Below are 19384 nucleotides of genomic sequence, written 5' to 3'. Positions count from 1 at the left end.
ATTCACCGGTTTCTTTATTTTTGACCCATCCCGCTCTTGTTAAAGAAAGAAGATTGATTTGTTTCTTAAGAGGAAAAGTGGCATCTAGACCAACTCGAAGCTCAGCTTTAGAAAAGAGATTACTAAGGATACAACCGTAAACTAGTGAAGAACAGGGTTTCTTATTTGGCACTAGGTTAACGGTTTCAACGATCTCAACAAAGATAATCTCGGAAAGGTTTATTTTTATGTTGTGTTCAAAACAATGCAACCACCAAAGGTCTAAAGCTCTAAGAGTAGAATAACGACCCCCGGATGGTCAAAACCACCAAGTGATCATGAGATGAAGAAAACGCTCATGAAGATCTAGAACACTTGCACTAACATTCCGTTTATATCGTGAGCCTAAAACTTGTTTTTCGTTTGATAAACCTTCATTATCTAAGCCTAAGGCATTGGCTATGTAATCCGGATCAAGATGGAAATATTGACCTAGGAGGTAGGAACGCACTCCTATGGTTTTGGTTTTGTCACGATTTTTGATACAAACGGCATTACAGTAGAAGATACGAACAAGTTGATGATAGACAATGGGTTCAAGTTCGAAAAGTTTATCAAATTTCCATTCGTGCAAGATAGGGAGATATTTAAAGTTAATATCAACCATAGTTTGAAGAGATGGGATACGTTCTTCCCTAATCTTATACGAGTCAAATATTGGTAAAACCAATACGATAATCTTTAGGACCCGGTTGATTGAAACAGAATTTGGATAGTCAAGTTAGGATCAAGATTTGGAATAGGATTTTGAGGAATAGGAGGAGGATTTGGTTGACGACTAGAACGACTAGATGAAGACCTAGCACGTTTAGGATTGGACATGGTTTAGGAAATCGGAATAGAATTGATAACCTGCAATTTTAAAAACAAATGTATGCAATTCAATTAATCCCAAAACTCAATTGAGTCCTCAATATTTCAAGGTTCTCTAAATCAATCCTAATGGGCAAAGTTTTTGAAAAACTTTTGAAAAATATGGTTTTGAGAAACAATATATGTATAGTTTTCATAACAACAACATAATTTAATCAAAACACAATAATTTGAAAATTAACATTTTTTTTATTTCGAAAATTTAAAAAATTTTGGAAAATTCTTGTGTTTTTGATGAAATTAGTTGTAACATCTAGTTTTTAATCACTAAAAAATCAATGCCCGATCACTATTTTAACCTAGAACTAATTAAAACTAATCCTATGTTCAAAATCAATGTAATAGAGAGTTTAGAAAAATTTACCTTGAAAGATGAAGATTGAGGGGATTTTGATGTTGTTTGCACGATTTTAATGATGATAGCAAGTTTAGAAGATGATATTTGAAGTGAATTCCGATTGAAAATGGTGTTTTGATGAAAAATTGAGATTTGGAGTGAGAGATAGAGAGAAAACGGCTAAGAGAAAGAATAAGAAGGGTTTTGGGGTTTTGGGGTTTTAGGGTTGTTCTGTCCGATTTTAACAGAACCCCAGGGGGGTATCGATTCCCCTGTGGGGGGAATCGGTTCCCCTTCAAAGGGGGAATCGGTTCCCTCATGAGGGGATCGATTCTTCTGCACCAAAATGCTAAAATCCGACTTTTAAGCACATAAAATGCTAAATTAATCTTCTCTAGTGGTATAGACAACTCATATATTGAAAAATAATTATGTTCAAACAATTAAATTAATCTTTAATCAATATTTGAACATAAAGATGATTTTTCATCAAGAATCATAAACTCCCCCTAACTAATAGCAATGAATGCAATCAAAAATTACTATTATGAGCATTTTTCAGTATTTATTAAAAGTGCTGAATTATTTTAAACACTAAGTGAAGATAGGTCAGTTAAACCTAATTCTCTCCTAAGTGTCCAAAACCTTTCCTTATCTAAGGGTTTTGTAAAAATATCCGCTAATTGATGCAAAGTATCAACAAATTCTAGAACTACATCTTCCTTAGTGACATGGTCTCTAATGAAATGATGTCTAATTTCAATGTGTTTAGTTCTAGAGTGTTGGATGGGATTTTTAGTGAGACAAATAGCACTAGTATTGTCACACTTGATAGGAATAGTACCTACTTCAATTCCATAATCAAAAATTTGTTGTTTCATCCATAAAACTTGTGCACAACAACTACCGGCTGAAATATATTCCGCTTCAGTGGTAGATAATGCAACACAATTTTGTTTCTTTGAAAACCAAGAAATTAGCATATTTCCAAGGAATTAACAAGTACCGGAGGTGCTTTTCCTATCTAATTTGCATCCTCCATAATCCGCATCATAAAAAGCATGCAAGCTAAAGCTAGAGTCTCTAGGATACCAAAGTCCTAAACTAGGAGTGTCATTAAGGTATCTAAAGATTCTCTTAACAGCTAGTAAATGTGATTCCTTAGGACATGATTGAAATCTAGCACATAAGCAAACACTAAACATAATGTCTGATCTACTTGCAGTTAGATAAAGCAAAGAACCAATCATTGACCTATATAATTTAACATCTACACATTTACCTCATTCATCTAAGTCAAGCTTTGTTGAAGAGCTCATTGGAGTGTCATGAGGTTTCCCATTTTCCAGTCCAAACTTCTTGAGCATATCTTTGACGTACTTAGCTTGATTAATGAAGATGCCATCTTTTCTTTGCTTGATTTGGAGTCCCAAGAAAAATGAGAGCTCCCCCATCATGCTCATCTCAAACTCACTTTGCATTAGCTTAGAAAATTCTTGGCAAAGAACATCATTAGTAGAGCCAAATATATATCATCAACATAAATTTGAACTACTAATAATCTTTACCTTTATGTTTTAAAAACAATGTAGTGTCAACCTTTCCTTTTGAAAAACCTTTTTCAATTAAAAAATTTGACAATCTTTCATACCAAGCTCTAGGAGCTTGTTTTAAACCATAAAGAGCTTTTGTCAATTTAAGAACGTGATCTGGAAATTTTGAATCTTCAAAACCTAGAGGTTGTTCCACATACACTTCTTCTTTTATAAAACCATTTAAAAATGCACTTTTAACATCCATTTGATATAATTTAAATTCATTGAAACATGCAAATGCTAATAACATTCTAATTGCTTCCATCCTAGCTACGGGAGCATATGTTTCATCATAGTCTATGCCTTCTTCTTGAGTATAGCCTTGAGCAACAAGTCTAGCCTTGTTCCTCACTATATTACCACTTTCATCAAGTTTATTTCTAAAAACCCATCTAGTACCTACAGTAGATTTATTACTAGGCCTTTCAACTAATGTTCATACTTTACTTCTCTCAAATTGATTTAATTCTTCTTGCATAGCCATAACCAATGTTCATCTTTTAATGCTTCTTTGATATTCTTAGGCTCTATGCATGAAATAAATGCAACATAATTACAGATATTTCTAAGAGAAGATCGAGTAGTTACCCCTTTTGATGGATCACCTATAATTTCACCATCCTTGACATAGTTGTACTCTCTTGGAAAAGATACTTCCCTTTCTTCAATGGTTGGATTCTCGAGGGGATCATGAGTTTCCTCATCTTTTGTTTCTTCCTTTGATGATGATTCTCCAACGTCATGTCTAACGTCATTTGCTTGTACAATACCTACATCATCATTAACAGAAGAATCCTTCCTCGGAAGGGGATTATCATCGAAAACAACATGTATAGACTCTTCTACAACTAAAGTTCTTTTATTAAATATACGATAAGCTTTAGAATTTAAGGAATAACCCAGAAAAATTCCTTCATCACTTTTAGCATCAAATTTTCCAAGATTTTCTTTACCGTTGTTTAAAACAAAACATTTACATCCAAAAGGATGAAAATAGCTAATGTTAGGCTTTTTATTTTTGAGAATTTCATATGGAGTTTTCTTTAAAATTGGCCTAATCATTACTCGATTTACAACATAACAAGCGGTATTTGTGGCTTCCGCCCAAAAATATTTTGGCAAATTATTTTCACAAAGCATGGTTCTAGCCATTTCTTCTAAAGTTCGATTTTTCCTCTCAACAACTCCATTTTGTTGAGGGGTTCTAGGTGCTGAAAAATTATGGCTAATACCATTAGAATTACAAAACTCAATAAATCCAAGATTTTCAAATTCAGTTCCATGATCACTTCTAATACTAGTGATAGAGTAACCTTTTTCATTTTGGATTATTTTTGAAAATGTGATAAAATTTTCTAATGCTTCATCTTTAGTACTTAAAAATAGAACCCAAGTGTATCTAGAATAGTCATCTACCAAGACAAATGCATATTGTGTTCCTCCCAAGCTAGTAGTTCTAGTTGGCCCAAAAAGATCTAAATGGATCAATTGTAATACTCTACTAGTTGATACATCATTAATAGATTTAAAAGAAACTCGTTTTGTTTTCCTTTAGCACAAGCATCACAGATTTTATCATTATCAAATTTAAGCTTAGGCAACCCTCTTACTAAGTCTCCTTGAATTAACCGTTGCAAAACACTCATACTAGCATGACCTAGTCTCATATGCCATAACCAACTATCATGCTCATCCTTAGCAACTAGGCATAAATTAGTCATATCAATAGAATCTAAATGCACCATGTAAATGTTTCCTATTCTATGACCAACAAGCATAATCCGATTAGATGCAATGTCAATGACTTACAACCATTAATTTCAAATAAGACATTGAATCCTTTATCGCATAATTGACTAATACTCAATAGATTATGCTTTAATCCATTCACATATAAAACATTCTTAATTTGTATGGAAGAGGTATTACCTATTGTACCAATACCCTCAATGTGACCTTTTGAATTGTCTCCAAAAGTCACTTCTCCTCCATTTTTGGCGTTAAGCTCAATGAACCGGCTTTTGTCTCCGGTCATATGTCTTGAGCATCCACTATCAAGGTACCATGAATTTGAATTTGTTTCCCGTGCCTTGTAGCAATGCTCCTTTCCCTACAAACATAGATTAATTTTTGATTTTTGGTACCCAAATTCTTTTGGGTCCATATTCATTAGTTTCCAAAATCCTAGTCCCCTTAGGTATCCATTTGTGTAGGATATTTTTATCTTTAGTAGTAATGAGTTCTTTAGGAACCCACATACTTCTAATGATTTTTCCATTAGAGGTTCTTTGGGGACCTCTATGATTGTAGTTTCTAAAACTTTTTCTAACAAAGTTGGATTTTGAATTTCCACCTTTTTCAAAATGTTTTGTTCCAACTTTATCAAAAGAAGTTTTAAGATCATCAATTTTCTTTTGATGATCATCATTGATCTTTGAAAGTAAATTTTGCAAATCTAAAATTTTCTTTTCAAACTCTTCTAGTTTGATTTGCAAATCTTTGATTTTACTTTCAAGATCGTTGTTGGTTTTGGATATGAGTTTGTTTTCATTTTTCAATTTTGAAACATCATTTTTATATTTTAAAAACAATTTCTCATAATCCGAAGCCAACTCATTGTACTCCTCAAATAACTCATCATAAGATAAATCATCAAAATCGGATGAGTTAGAGGTTACCTTAGAATCTTCCCCGAATGCCATCAAGCACAAGTTTGCTACTTCTTGTTCCTCTTCATCGGAACTTTCTTCATCGCTTCATGTAGCCACATGAGCCTTGTGCTTATTCTTTGATTGACCCTTTTTCTTCAATTGTGGGCAATCATATTTGACATGCCCCGGCTTTTTGCATTCATAGCAAATGATTGGGTCCTTCTCTTTTGGTTCATTTTTGAGGCCTTCGTTTCGCTTGAATTTTCTTCCTTGGTAAGGTCTCATCATTTTTCTGAACCGTTTGGCAAACAATGCCATTTCCTCGTCATCATCATCATTATTAGAATCACTCTCATCTTTTGTGGATTTGAGAGCAACTCCAATATTTTTCTTCTTCTCCTTTTCCTTTGGTGTCTCTTCAACTTTATCAAGGTCCACCTCATCTTCAAGCATCATCTTATGAGTGAGGAGTGAACCGATAAGTTCTTCAAGAGTTAAGGACGATAGGTCCTTAGACTCGATGATTGCCGTCTTCTTTGATTGCCATGATTTTGGGAGGGAGTAGACTAACTTCCTCACAAGCTTTTCATTTGAGATGATCTCTCCATATGATTTGAGACCATTGAAAATCGTTGAAAATCTATCCGTCATAGCTTTGATGTCTTCATTTGGTTTCATCCTGAAATTTTCATAGCTATGCGTTAGAATACTAATTTTTGATTTCTTTACCTCATCTGTACCTTCATTTGTGACTTGAAGCTTGTCCCATATTTCTTTGGCGGTTGTACACGATGAAACTCTTCCGTATTCATCTGGTCCAAGAGCACAAAAAATAATATGGATGGCTTTGGAGTTGAGCTGGAACATTCTTGTCTCTCCTTCACTCCACAACCTTGGATGAGTGAGAGGTTTGATGTATCCTTCTTCTACAGCATTCCATGCTCCCATGTCACTTGCTTGAATGAAGTACATCATTCTATTTTTCCAATAGGCATAGTTAGCTCCATTGAAGAAAGGAGGCTTGTTGACGGGCATCGAATCGAGACCGGAGTCGAAGTTTGAAGCGGAGGCCATTGATGACTTTAATAATCGATATAACTCTTCCCGAATCGACTCAAGAGGCGATTAAACCTTCAAATGAGTTAGGCTATGATACCAATTGTTGAGTTAATCGATCGACGGAATCGGCCAAGAGGGGGGTGAATTGGCAAATAAAAATTTCGTGGAAGCTTTTGCAGAAAAATTGAAAGTGATTGCACACCGATTTACAGTGGTTCGACTTTCTCAAACAAAGTCTACGTCCACTACCTTAGCTATCCACACTAAGGATTTTCCAACAAATTCACTAATTTGTTCTTTCTTTTGAGGCCAAAGAGATAACCTTACAAAATCCCTCAAGAGTATACCCCAACTCTTGAGAACACTCTTTTTCCCAAAGAGAAGATTACAAATTTGCAAACTTACAAGAAAACCTCACAAGGTAAGATGTTTGCACAATTCTAGAACAAGAAAAGAACACTCAAAGATAATTACAAATGAACACAAATGGTGTTCTTGAAAGCAAAATGAATATTGAAAGGAAAATTGGCTTGATTTGCACAAACTTGGTGTTTGATGCTTTCTCTCTTGTTTCTCTATGATTTCTTGTTGATCAAGGGCTTCAGAACTTGTTTAAATACACCTTGAATCTCTTCTGAACGTTGGGAATGATTTGTGAAGATCATATAGCCGTTTTAGTGTGAAAACAATTAATAAAACAGTCGGTACCCCCTATGGGGAATCGGTTCCCTAAGTGTAAAATTCAAATATTTCGACCGTTGAACAGGGGGGAATTGGTACCCCCTATGGGGGAATCGGTTCCCTCCGATCATTCTGGAAATCTCGGAGCTAAACCATTCAGGGGGGAATCGGTACCCCCTTGGGGGGGAATCGGTTCCCTCTGAGCAATCTGGAATTTTTGGCTTTGAAATGGTTCGAAATACTTTGAAAGATTATTTTGAAATTGTTTTAAGATTAAAACTTAATTTTACACTTAAGTAAGGATTAAAAAATGATTTTTGAAATATTTTGAGTAATGTTTTGATATTCGAATAATTATATCGAATATACTTAGAAAATCATTTTTGAAAAATCTTAAAATTCATTTAACTTAATTTGTTATATCGAAATATCAAAATGTTTTCAACAGAAAGAAAATAGGGATTTGCACAATTCAAATACTGCTGAGACTAAGCTTAATGTCTCAGAAGCCCTTGCACAGGCATTGCAAGAAAAGGTGGCAGCAATGTTGCTTTTATTGCAGCAGGAAGAAAGGCATTTACTTGAGAAAAATGTTAATATAGCTTTTCAGAAAAAGATAGGTGAACTTCATAGAAATTTGCTTCAATTTACAAATGAAAAGGTGAAGGCTCTCCGGGAGTTGGTACAGTTCAAGCGGAGATATCATTTATTGCAAATGAAAATCAGTAATGAGATATCAGAAGGGTTTGATCCTTGGGGACAATGATCATTTCAAGGGAAGGGGAATGTCATAACTATAGGGGAAGTCAAAAAAAAGTAGCAGGAATCAGTTACTTAAACAATTAACAGACAGAGAATTTACTGTAGGGGAGGAGGTTTACCTAAAACTGCAACCATATCGGCAAATCTCTTTGGCTCTAAGGAAAAATTTGAAGCTTGCTGCGAGATACTTCGGTCCCTATAAAATACAACAACGAATTGGGTCAGTGGCATATAAGTTACAGTTATCATCACATTCGAAAATATATCATGTTTTTCATGTCAGTTTACTCAAGCGAAAAATTGGAAATGGGCGAGTACCTTCAATTGATCCTCCAAAGATCACGAACGATGGTCAGTTGAAAGTTTACCCAGCTATTGTGTTAAATAAACGGATGGTTAAACGCCAAAACCAGGCAATAACCCAATTGTTGATTCAATGGACGAATATGGGACCAGCAGAGGTGACTTGGAAAGATTATTCAGTGTTGAAAACTCAATTTCCAGATTTTGATCCTTGGGGACAAGGATCCTCTGGTGGAGGGGGTATTGTCATGATAGAAGAGGAATTAGGGTTGGAAAAAGGGGAAATTGGGAGGAATTTATCTCAATTATGGATTTGGAACGGGGAAGCATTGAGAAATGAGAGGTCTGGGGAGAAAAGAGATATAATTACCATTGGGGCCAGACGGGCCTGGTTAATGGTGGGCCTCTGGGTGTAATCTGCTGAGATGCCCAATATGATACACTTGCATGAGTCGGCAGTAAATTAGTTATTTTGTTAGATTTCCAGTATGCCAGCTGTGGTACTTGTAATTATATAAAACGGTACATGATTCCTTTTGGAATCATCTCTTATGAATGAATGAAATCATTTTCTCCTAATTCATAACAGAAAACTATCCACGAACGCAAAAATGTGTATCCAAATTAATTCGAGGGTCTAAAGAAGGGAAGATCAACATGATAACAAATAAGCGTCATATTGATCAGTCGTGACGATGTCAATTCCAACCCTAAAAAATAAACGAAAACAACAAAAACAAAAACAAAACTAAAACTGCCAAAAGATATATATAAATGTGCCACAAAGGCAAAAACATGTCATAAAGACATATTTAATCCTAAAAAATAAAAAAAAAAGAGGAAAAACAACTGACGGTCGACAATCAATATCAAAATCGATGATGTCGTCGGCTAAACAAAATTAAAGAAGAAAAAGTTGATTTGATCTATAGAAAATAACACAAATTGTAAAGAAAAAAAAGGACAGAGGGGAAGGAGATAGTGGCCAAATTAAAGTGAACTTTAATATATAAATGGTGAATTTTAATATATAAATTATGAATTATTTTTAAAATATATGAATTTTAATTATTTTAAGTAATTAAAATAAAATTATTAAATAATAAATTATTTTTAAGGATATTAATATTAAATTATTAAAATAAGATGTAAATACATAATTGAGTGGAGTTCATGCATTAATAAAGGTAAAACTATAGTTTGCTTCCAAACACAAAGTTGAAAATGAAAAAGCTACAAATTCTATTTTTTGTCGTTTGTTTGAAACCACTGTTTCCACCGTAATTTTTTTATTTCTTACATGTTTAGCATTGATTTTACGATCAAAATAGACTTTTTAGCTAAACATACGTTTAAAAAGACCACACCTAACAGCCTAAATCTAAAATTAAAATTTAAGTTAGGTGTATTTTTTAATTTACACAAAATACAAAAATTAATAATAAAACTTGACTTAACAAAATTAACAATTATTATTCAAGAAAAAATATAAATTTAAAATTTAAAATTATTGAAATTAAAAATATCAAAGTAAAGCATTAAAGTTAAATTCATACCATATATTATATTTAAACTAATAGAAGAATTTGACTAAAATAATAAATATATAAATAATCATAGTTTTCCATTATCATTCTAACTTTTCACTTGATGATATATATATTAAATTTCATAACGTGTTTTAGATTTTATTGATGATTAATATAAATATAAGAAATTTTAATTTATCCATTTATATTCAGCATTTGAACTAATATATGTAAAATATTAAAATCATAAAGTTATCAGGTGAAATACATCATTTTATCAGTACCTCTTTTGCATTCGATGTTTGAGGGGTATCGATACTCGTTAAGGAGGTATCAGTATTTCCATATTTAAAACTTAATTTTGACTCGATTATGGTTCGGAATACTTTGTAAAAATTATTTCAAAAATACTTTAAATATAAATATCAATTTTTCATATAGTAAGGAGTAAAAATTGATATTTGAAAAACTTGGAGTAATATTTGTGATATTCGAATAATTGAATCAAATATTATATTTTAAATTGAATATAAAATCTTAAAATTAATTAACACTTTATTTTTATATCGAAATATCAAAATATTTTCAACACAAATGACAAAAGAGGATGAAGCTATTGAGAGAACACCGACAAATCGCAAATCAGAGTCAAGTGACGTGAGAAAACTATCAACGAACGTAAAAATGTGTATCCAAATTAATTTGAGGGTCAAAAGCAGGGAATATCAACATGATAACAAATAAGCGTCATCTTGATCAGTTGTGACGATGTCAAATCCAACCATAAAAAAATAAACGAAAACAGAAACAAAAAACCTAAAACTGCCAAAAGATATATATAAACGTGCCACAAAAACAAAGATAAACATGTCATAAAGATATAGTTATTCTTAAAAAATAAAAAACAAAGAGAAAAGACAACTGATGGTTGACAATTAGTATCAAAATAAGTGATGTCGTCGTCTAAACAAAATCAAAGAAGAAAAAGTTGATTTAATCTATAAAAAATAACACAAATTGTAAAGAAAAAAATGAAAAAGGAGAATAAGAGAACAACCAAATTAAAGTTAACTTTAATATATAAACGGTGAATTTTAATATATAAATTGTGAATTATTTTTAAAATATATGAATTTTAATATATGAATTTTATTTATTTTTAAGTAATTAAAATAAATTATTAAGCAATAAATTATTTTTAAGGATATTAATATTAAATTATTAAAATAAAATGTAAATACATAATTGAGTAGAGGTCATGCATTAATAAGGGTAAAACTATAGTTTGCTTTCAAACACAAAGTTGAAAAATGAAAAAACTACAAATTCTATTTTTTGTCCTTGATTTGAAATCATTGTTTCCATCGTATTTTTTTACTTATTTAACATTGATTTTACTGTCAAAATAGACTTTTTAGCTAAACATACGTTTAAAAAGACCACACCTAACAGCCTAAATCTAAAATTAAAATTTAAGTTAGGTGTATTTTTTAATTTACACAAAATACAAAAATTAATAATAAAACTTGACTTAACAAAATTAACAATTATTATTCAAGAAAAAATATAAATTTAAAATTTAAAATTATTGAAATTAAAAATATCAAAGTAAAGCATTAAAGTTAAATTCATACCATATATTATATTTAAACTAATAGAAGAATTTGACTAAAATAATAAATATATAAATATTCATAGTTTTCCATTATCATTCTAACTTTTCACTTGATGATATATATATTAAATTTCATAACGTGTTTTAGATTTTATTGATGATTAATATAAATATAAGAAATTTTAATTTATCCATTTATATTCAGCATTTGAACTAATATATGTAAAAAATTAAAATCATAAAGTTATCAGGTGAAATACAGCATTTTATCAAATAATATGCTTATCCACATACTTAATTTAAATAATATATTAAATAGTTTTTTTCGAAAAATGAATATTAGAAATTATAAAAAAAACAGTATTTAGTCGAAGAAGACAAATTATTTTCAATATTTTTTTGAAATGAAAATATTAAAAAATTAAAATATAATTTAAGGACCGATTGCTGAATTAAGCCTTCTGTAATCCATTTGAGGGTCAGGATGTTTAGCAGTATGCTTATTGCCTAACAAGACAATTTAGGGGGCGTCTTTGCAAATTTGTTAACCCTAAAAATACTAGAGTTTAGGGTTTATCGCTTTATAAAAAAATGATAATTAAGATTTTCATTCCCAATCAAATGATCAATCTCTCATTCTGATTTTAGTTCCGAAGACCTTTGCCCTCATTAATTCTTCATATTTTTCTCTTTGTCAACTTTTTTTTTGGGAGACTCACATTTCCAGGTACTGCCTATCTCTATTCACTTCCTTTCATGGGATTTTCATGAATTTGATCAAAAGCTAGTACCTTTATGCTCTTTTTCCATCTGGGTTTCTGTTTTTAGATTATTCTGTGTAATGGGTTTTCTTTCGTGTTGGTTATCATGTTCAATCCATGGAGTTTTAGTTTTGAGCACTTTGAGTGGTTTCTTTGCTGTTATTGATATTGATACGAGGAAAAGAAGATTATTATTATTATTGTTTTGCTCAACTTATTGTTTTCTTACATTTTATGTGAGCGTGTTCATATGTATGTACAATTACGTACAGAACAAATTTTGAGAGATATTTTAGGGCCTTTAGTCAATTTGAAAGCTGTGTTTATACCATTCATTTTGAGTTTACATTTATTGTTTTGCATCATGGTTCCATGTAATTGGCTAGAATTTGCGGTGACTACATAACTTGATTAACAGTAATTTTTGTTAAAGTTTTTATAAATGTGTGTTTGTCAGAGTGCTCATTTGTTGATTGTGTTTACTGAGTTGCTTCATATTGGCTGACTGAAAATTAGTTCATGTTGCTTTTAAACGAATAGGATATGCCGCATTACCTGCTCACAAAATAAGGCACTGTATGAAATATTACTGTGGTGTAGTATGGATGTCCACGTGATTGATTCGGAAGAGCGTATAAGCCATCCTGGAATGTCAGATGATGGGGATGCTGAACCTAGTGAAGGTGAATTAAATCATGTAAATAATTCCCTAGCTCATGACGAGGATGAGATTTCTGAGCCATATCTCGGTATGGAATTCGATTCTGAAGACGCTGCTAAAGCTTACTATGACGAGTATTGTAGACATATGGGATTTAGCTCCAAATTTGGCCAGCTTTATTGTTCTAATACTGATGGGACAATAGTTGCTAGGGAGTTTGTCTGTGGTAGAGACAGTGTGAAAAGAAGGTCTGCTGACAGTTGTGACGCGATGCTTAGAATAGAGTTAAAGGGAGATGAGTGGGTTGTTACAAAATTTGTGAAGGAGCATAGACATCCTGCGATGAGTCCAAGCAAAGTGCATTACCTTCGTCCCCGTAGGTACTTTGCTGGTGCTGCAAAGACCATGGTTGATGGTTACCAAGGGGTGGGAATCGTACCAAGTGGTGTGATGTATGTTTCTGTGGATGGAAATCATGTCTCCACGGACACAAATAATCATGGTGTCAGGAGCAATCCTCCAGCCGAAGCAAATCCCTCAGTGAAGAATATTGGGACACTGAATTATGCTGTTAGGCCTCTTACGAGAAAGAGAACACTGGGGAGGGATGCTCAAAATCTGCTTGATTATTTCAAGAAGATGCAGGCTGAGAACCCTGGTTTCTTTTATGCAATACAGCTGGATGATGATAATCAAATGGCTAATGTTTTTTGGGCCGATGCAAGGTCAAGGACAGCTTACATGCATTTTGGTGATGCAGTGAAACTGGACACGAGTTACAGAGTAAATCAGTATAGGGTGCCATTTGCTCCATTTTCAGGGATCAACCATCACGGTCAGATAATTTTGTTTGGTTGTGCACTACTACTAGATGATTCCGAGACATCTTTTGTTTGGCTTTTTAAAACATTTCTTACAGCAATGAATGATCGTCAACCTGTTTCTTTAATCACTGATCAAGACGGAGCTATGCAGACAGCAGTGTCACAGGTTTTTCCAGGTATTCGACATTGTATTAATAAGTGGCATGTTTTAAGAGAAGGTCCGGAGAAGCTAGCTCATGTTTGTCATGTGCATCCTAATTTTCAGGTAGAACTGTATAATTGCATCAATTTGACTGAAACTATTGAGGAATTTGAATTATCTTGGAGTTCCCTTATTGAGAAGTATAATCTTAGTGCACATGATTGGCTTCAGTCACTATATAGTGCTCGAGCTCAATGGGTCCCTGTCTATTTTCGAGATTCATTTTTTGCTGCAATATACCCTAATCAAGGACTTGATGGCTCCTTTTTTGATGGTTATGTGAATCAACAGACCACAATACCTATGTTCTTTAGACAGTATGAACGAGCAATGGAGAGTTGGTTTGAAAGGGAGATTGAGGCTGATTTTGACACTATTTGCACCACTCCTGTCCTGCGGACGCCATCACCTATGGAGAAACAGGCAGGAGATCTATATACACGGAAAATATTCACAAAATTTCAGGAAGAACTAGTTGAAACTTTTGTTTACACTGCTAATAGAATTGAAGGGAATGAAACAATCAGCACATTTAGAGTTGCTAAGTTTGAGGACGTTAACAAAGCATACATAGTTACATTAAACTACCCTGAAATGAGAGCCAATTGTAGTTGTCAAATGTTTGAGTATTCTGGCATCCTTTGTAGACATGTTTTGACAGTTTTCACTGTGACAAATGTACTTACACTACCATCTCATTACATCTTGAAACGATGGACACAAAATGCTAAGTCTGGGGTTGGGATAGACGAACATGGTGGAGAATTGCAAGGCCAAGTGTCCCTGACAGCACGGTATAATAGTTTGTGCAGGGAAGCAATCAAATATGCTGAAGATGGGGCAATTGCTACTGAAACTTATAATGTTGCAATGGGTGCTCTTAAGGAAGGTGGGAAGAAGGTTTCTGTCGTAAAGAAAAACGTTGCAAAAGTTGCACCTCCTGGTTCACAGGCTATTAGTGCTGCTTATGGTGACAATAGGAGATCAAATTCAGCTGCAGATACAGCCCCTTTGCTATGGCCACAGCAAGATGAAAATACACGGCGATTCAATCTTAATGACACTGGTGCTCCAGATCAATCTGTCTCAGATTTGAATCTGCCGCATATGGCTCCTGTTTCGCTCCATCAGGATGATAATCATCCTGATAACATGGTACAATAAGTAATTCTTTGTTTTTGTTTCTTTTTAATGTCATTTCATTGGTCTTGTACTGAAGAAAATGATATTTACTTGATAAATTTATGGGCTGCTTTGATGTAGCCGGTTCTTCCTTGTTTGAAATCGATGACTTGGGTGATGGAGAATAAGAATTCAACACCTGGAAATAGAGTGGCAGTCATTAATTTAAAGGTATGTATGGTAAAATCCTAGTAGTCAGTGTCACAATTATAACCTTTAAATTAGTCGATGAAGTACAATAACCCGTTTCTTATGCATATCTGATGTATAATTGATATTTTTAGTCATTACACTTTCAAATATTTTTAACTTGTTCCAAACCCATTTCTTATGCGTATCTGATGTATAATCGATACAGTTGCAAGATTACGGCAAGAATCCATCTGCTGAAATGGAGGTCAAGTTTCAGCTCTCAAGGGTTACTTTAGAACCTATGCTGAGGTCAATGGCTTATATTAGTGAACAGCTCTCCACCCCAGCTAACAGGGTTGCCGTCATCAATTTAAAGGTATGTTAAGCCACACTCTTCCTAATGGTTATAATGCTGGAGAAAATAAACCTCTGCTAAGATATTTTATATGGGGTTGACCTTTTGTGATTATATGATAAATTTTGATATGTACTAATATGTTTGTAAGATTGTTTTGTTAATGGAATCGTGTTGAATCTAAATTTGCATTGCAGAAATGAATATATTATTTGACTCTTGCTTTAACATCATATCCCATTAGACTTGAGCTAGAGTTTTTCTTTTACCCTCTAAACATTCCACTTCCGTCTTTTGCTTATTTTTCTTTTTTCATCTCTGTTCCAGCTTCAAGACTCTGAGACCTCTACTGGAGAGTCTGAGGTTAAATTCCAGGTGTCCAGGGATACATTAGGTGCAATGTTGAGATCAATGGCCTACATTCAAGAGCAGCTTTCAAATGTTGTAAGCACCATCTTCCATTACTAATCGCAGTCATCTATAATTTGGTATGCATACAAAAATGTTCATCATAATGATACGAATAAATGTCATTTCCTGGTGACATCTCACCTTAGAAATTCACATCCGCCTCTTGACATGTCATTTTACGGTTTTGTAGACCAAAGCACAGGCAGAGCCATTATCGAAGAAGCAGAGGAGATAAAGGTGTCGACGTAGGGATAAAGTAGCATATCTCTGTGAATGTCATGCCAGCTTTCATTGGTCATTCATGGCAAGATGATGGTATGGGAATGCTCCTGATTTTGTGGCCTGTATATTAATGGATTCCCCCCCTCAACTGTGTAATTTTCCTCCTCTGTGCAAGTGCGTTGTGTAACATATTTTTATATATTTTTGTACATGTAAAAAGAATGTGAATTCAAACATAGTGTTTAGCGTGGCTTACGCTTTTTGTTTAGTGAATTTAGCCATGTCTGTAATGTTTAGGCTCTTTTTTTTTCAAATAAAAAACCCTAATTTTATGGTTTTGATCAATTTGGATGAAATCTCAATCATGAATGGTTGAAATGTTATTGCCATGGAAAGGACCATCCTGCTCTCTGCATTGCAAGCTATTAAACACACATGAGGATACAATTATATCAGTGTAAAATAATACTCTCATAAATCAATCATTAAATTTGTCAAATAATTATATTTATTTTTTAATTATAATTGTACTTGTTATATGAACCGACTTCAATAGTATAAGAGTGTTGTTCTCTCTAAAGATTTCAAGTTTGAATAATTGCGCCGTAAAGTGTGTGTGACTAAAGAAAATTTTAAACAGATACTAGCGTGCAATTACTTTGGACTATTAAAATAATATTCCTTAAATAAGTTTCCAAAAAAATACTCCTTAAATAAGTTTGATTTTTATTTTCCTTTTTGAGTATAAAAAATAATAATTTAAAATTATCAATAAACATAAAATATTAAAAAAAACAATTAAATTTCAAGAATTTAATATATTGCGTTTATATATAATTTACAGGTTGCTCATCCAAAATTGGTCCAATCATTTTAATCCTTCACGTGTCGGTCTGATCCACTGTTACTAATGGGCCGTAAAATTCAACCCAATAAGGAAGCCATTAAGAACCCTAAACTCAGAATCAATATATTCGTTTGGTTTTAGGGTTTCCTTGTTTTAGATGAACCATTTGTAGTTGCTTTTGTCCCTCCGCCGCCTCCGACGACAATGGTTGCCGCCAAGAAGACAGTAAATCTCCATCTCCCATTTTTAATTTTTGTTTAATGTTTACACTTATTCTTAATTTTATGCAAAATGAGCAACTTAATGTACGTATTTTTTGGTTGGGTATTTCATGAAATGCAGAAGAAGACCCATGAGAGCATTAACAACAGATTGGCTCTCGTTATGAAGAGTGGGAAATACACTTTGGGTTACAAAACTGTTCTTAAATCTCTCAGAAACTCCAAAGGTATTGTTATTTTCTTTTAATTCTGCGTATTTTCCTTAACGTTGCTGAACCGTTTTTACAAATTTTTTACTTTGCTGAGCTACCTGATGGTTGATTTGAGAACTCCTGGCACTTTTAGTACTTTTTTGTACTAAAAAATGATGGGATTTTTTTATTTTATTGTTTTGGATGGTTGATTGATGTTGGATGAACTTACTTCTGGTTAAAATAGTGTTTAACATAAACAAGGGGATTGGTTTTTTTTTATTTGTGTGATATTGGATTTTACAATCACTGATAATTTTGTGTAGGTAAGTTGATTATCATTGCCAACAACTGCCCTCCTCTTAGGAAGTCGGAGATTGAATATTATGCCATGTTGTGCAAGGTTGGAGTTCACCACTACAATGGAAGTATGTACCTTGACCTGTACCATTACTTTGCATATTTGATTATTTTTTCGCATCACATTGAATCAACTCCACATCATGCTCAGTGCACGGATTATTGATAAAATTAATTCATCCCTTCCCTACCCCCTTTGATTCTTTAGTTCAGCAGTAGGTCTTGCAGCTGAAGATATTGTTAAAAGCCCTATATATTTGCATTTTCTTTTATGGAACTAATATGTTTGTCGAAGTCCTTTAATGAATTGATTGTTATAGTATATGGTGTATGTTCTCCATCGAGGCGCGTCACTCTAGTTTTTCATGTGTAATTTGTGATATATTGGTTCACTTGAGCAAATGGATTACTTTGTTTTAAGGATCATTCTTAAAAATCTTGTGGTTCCGTTTTTACAGACAATGTAGACTTGGGCACTGCATGTGGCAAATATTTCCGAGTGTGCTGCCTCGGCATCATCAACCCGGGTATGTATGAAGGAGTTGATAACATATTGAGTTTACATACACTCTAGGCATTTACCTCTGGTGGTGGTAATATTTTGTGTTTCTTTTTCATTTCAGGTGATTCTGATATAATTAATAGCGTGCCCGGAGATCATTAAGCTACTGAGTGAGAAGATTGTTCCGTTTTAGTTTATATCCGTTTGATGTGGAATGGCGATGCTATTGACTAGTGTTTGTGAGTGACTTTTTAAGATCATCGTCGTATTTCGTTACGATTTTGTCAGATCTATCTAGACATAAATTTGATGAATTCTTGTGTTGATAAAGGCAATTTGTTTCTTACAACAGTATCATTACCTTCATTATAAGGGTTTTCGAATATTCAAATAGATTCTTAAATAATGCTCTGCTTTAGAGATATGAAATTGACGAGGAGTTAGAGAACTTTCTTGTGGTGAACAATTTACTTGGTTAAAAATATACTAATATTTAGATATATTCATTAATACTAAATGATACTGCAAGGTTTGGGATTCAAATTGTTGCGCTACTAGTGTTATTAAATGTTTAATCTTTCCCATGAGCCATTTATATGTTTGATTAGTTAATGGGGAATATTAGAATACCATTACTGTGCATTTGATTCACGGAATGTAAGATTACCAGTAAGAATAAAAGATTATCGGGGAATAGGATTATTGAAAATGTTGTATTTTGTGTTTGGTTGGTTTAGCAGGAATGTAATATTACAGTGTTTGGTTAGAGGAATAAAAGATTATTGGAATGTATATTTTACCAAATTGTTATTATTATATATTTGTTTTTTTAACAAGTTGAATTCTATTATAATATTACTATAATTAATTTATATGGAGCGATAGTTGATGAGTTTAGGAGTAAGGTTTTGTCTAATACAGGTTTTGGTACTTCAAACTCAAAAAATGCAGATATGTTATGAAAAAATATGGCAGATTCCATTAGAGAGGTAGGAAAAAACACCATTGGGTTGTCGACAGGGAAGGGCAAGAAACATAAAGAATCGTGGTGGTGGAACGACGAAGTCCA

The 19384-nt window shown here is 33.1% G+C and overlaps 2 protein-coding genes across 2 annotated transcripts; both read left to right on the top strand.

Moving 5' to 3' along the window:
* The first annotated feature begins 12029 nt into the window (after nucleotides 1-12029).
* Nucleotides 12030-16459, top strand: LOC120182741 (protein FAR1-RELATED SEQUENCE 3-like). The gene is made up of 6 exons (XM_039187617.1): nucleotides 12030-12171; nucleotides 12746-15047; nucleotides 15156-15245; nucleotides 15433-15582; nucleotides 15889-16005; nucleotides 16163-16459. Exons 2-6 carry the CDS (start codon nucleotides 12807-12809, stop codon nucleotides 16205-16207), a joined length of 2643 nt encoding a protein of 880 aa, XP_039043548.1. The 5' UTR covers nucleotides 12030-12171; nucleotides 12746-12806; the 3' UTR covers nucleotides 16208-16459.
* Nucleotides 16460-17151: 692 nt separating this feature from the next.
* LOC120182742 (60S ribosomal protein L30-like) lies at nucleotides 17152-18492 on the top strand. Its single transcript, XM_039187618.1, has 5 exons — nucleotides 17152-17266; nucleotides 17384-17489; nucleotides 17780-17881; nucleotides 18272-18340; nucleotides 18437-18492. Exons 1-5 carry the CDS (start codon nucleotides 17246-17248, stop codon nucleotides 18475-18477), a joined length of 339 nt encoding a protein of 112 aa, XP_039043549.1. The 5' UTR covers nucleotides 17152-17245; the 3' UTR covers nucleotides 18478-18492.
* Nucleotides 18493-19384: the final 892 nt, after the last annotated feature.

Source organism: Hibiscus syriacus, unplaced genomic scaffold, assembly GCF_006381635.1.
Source record: "Hibiscus syriacus cultivar Baekdansim isolate YM2019G1 unplaced genomic scaffold, ASM638163v2 tig00112737_pilon, whole genome shotgun sequence".
Lineage (NCBI taxonomy): Eukaryota > Viridiplantae > Streptophyta > Magnoliopsida > Malvales > Malvaceae > Hibiscus > Hibiscus syriacus.
The sequence above is the reverse complement of the archived record's forward strand: the minus strand, read 5'-3'. Positions and strand labels throughout refer to the sequence as shown.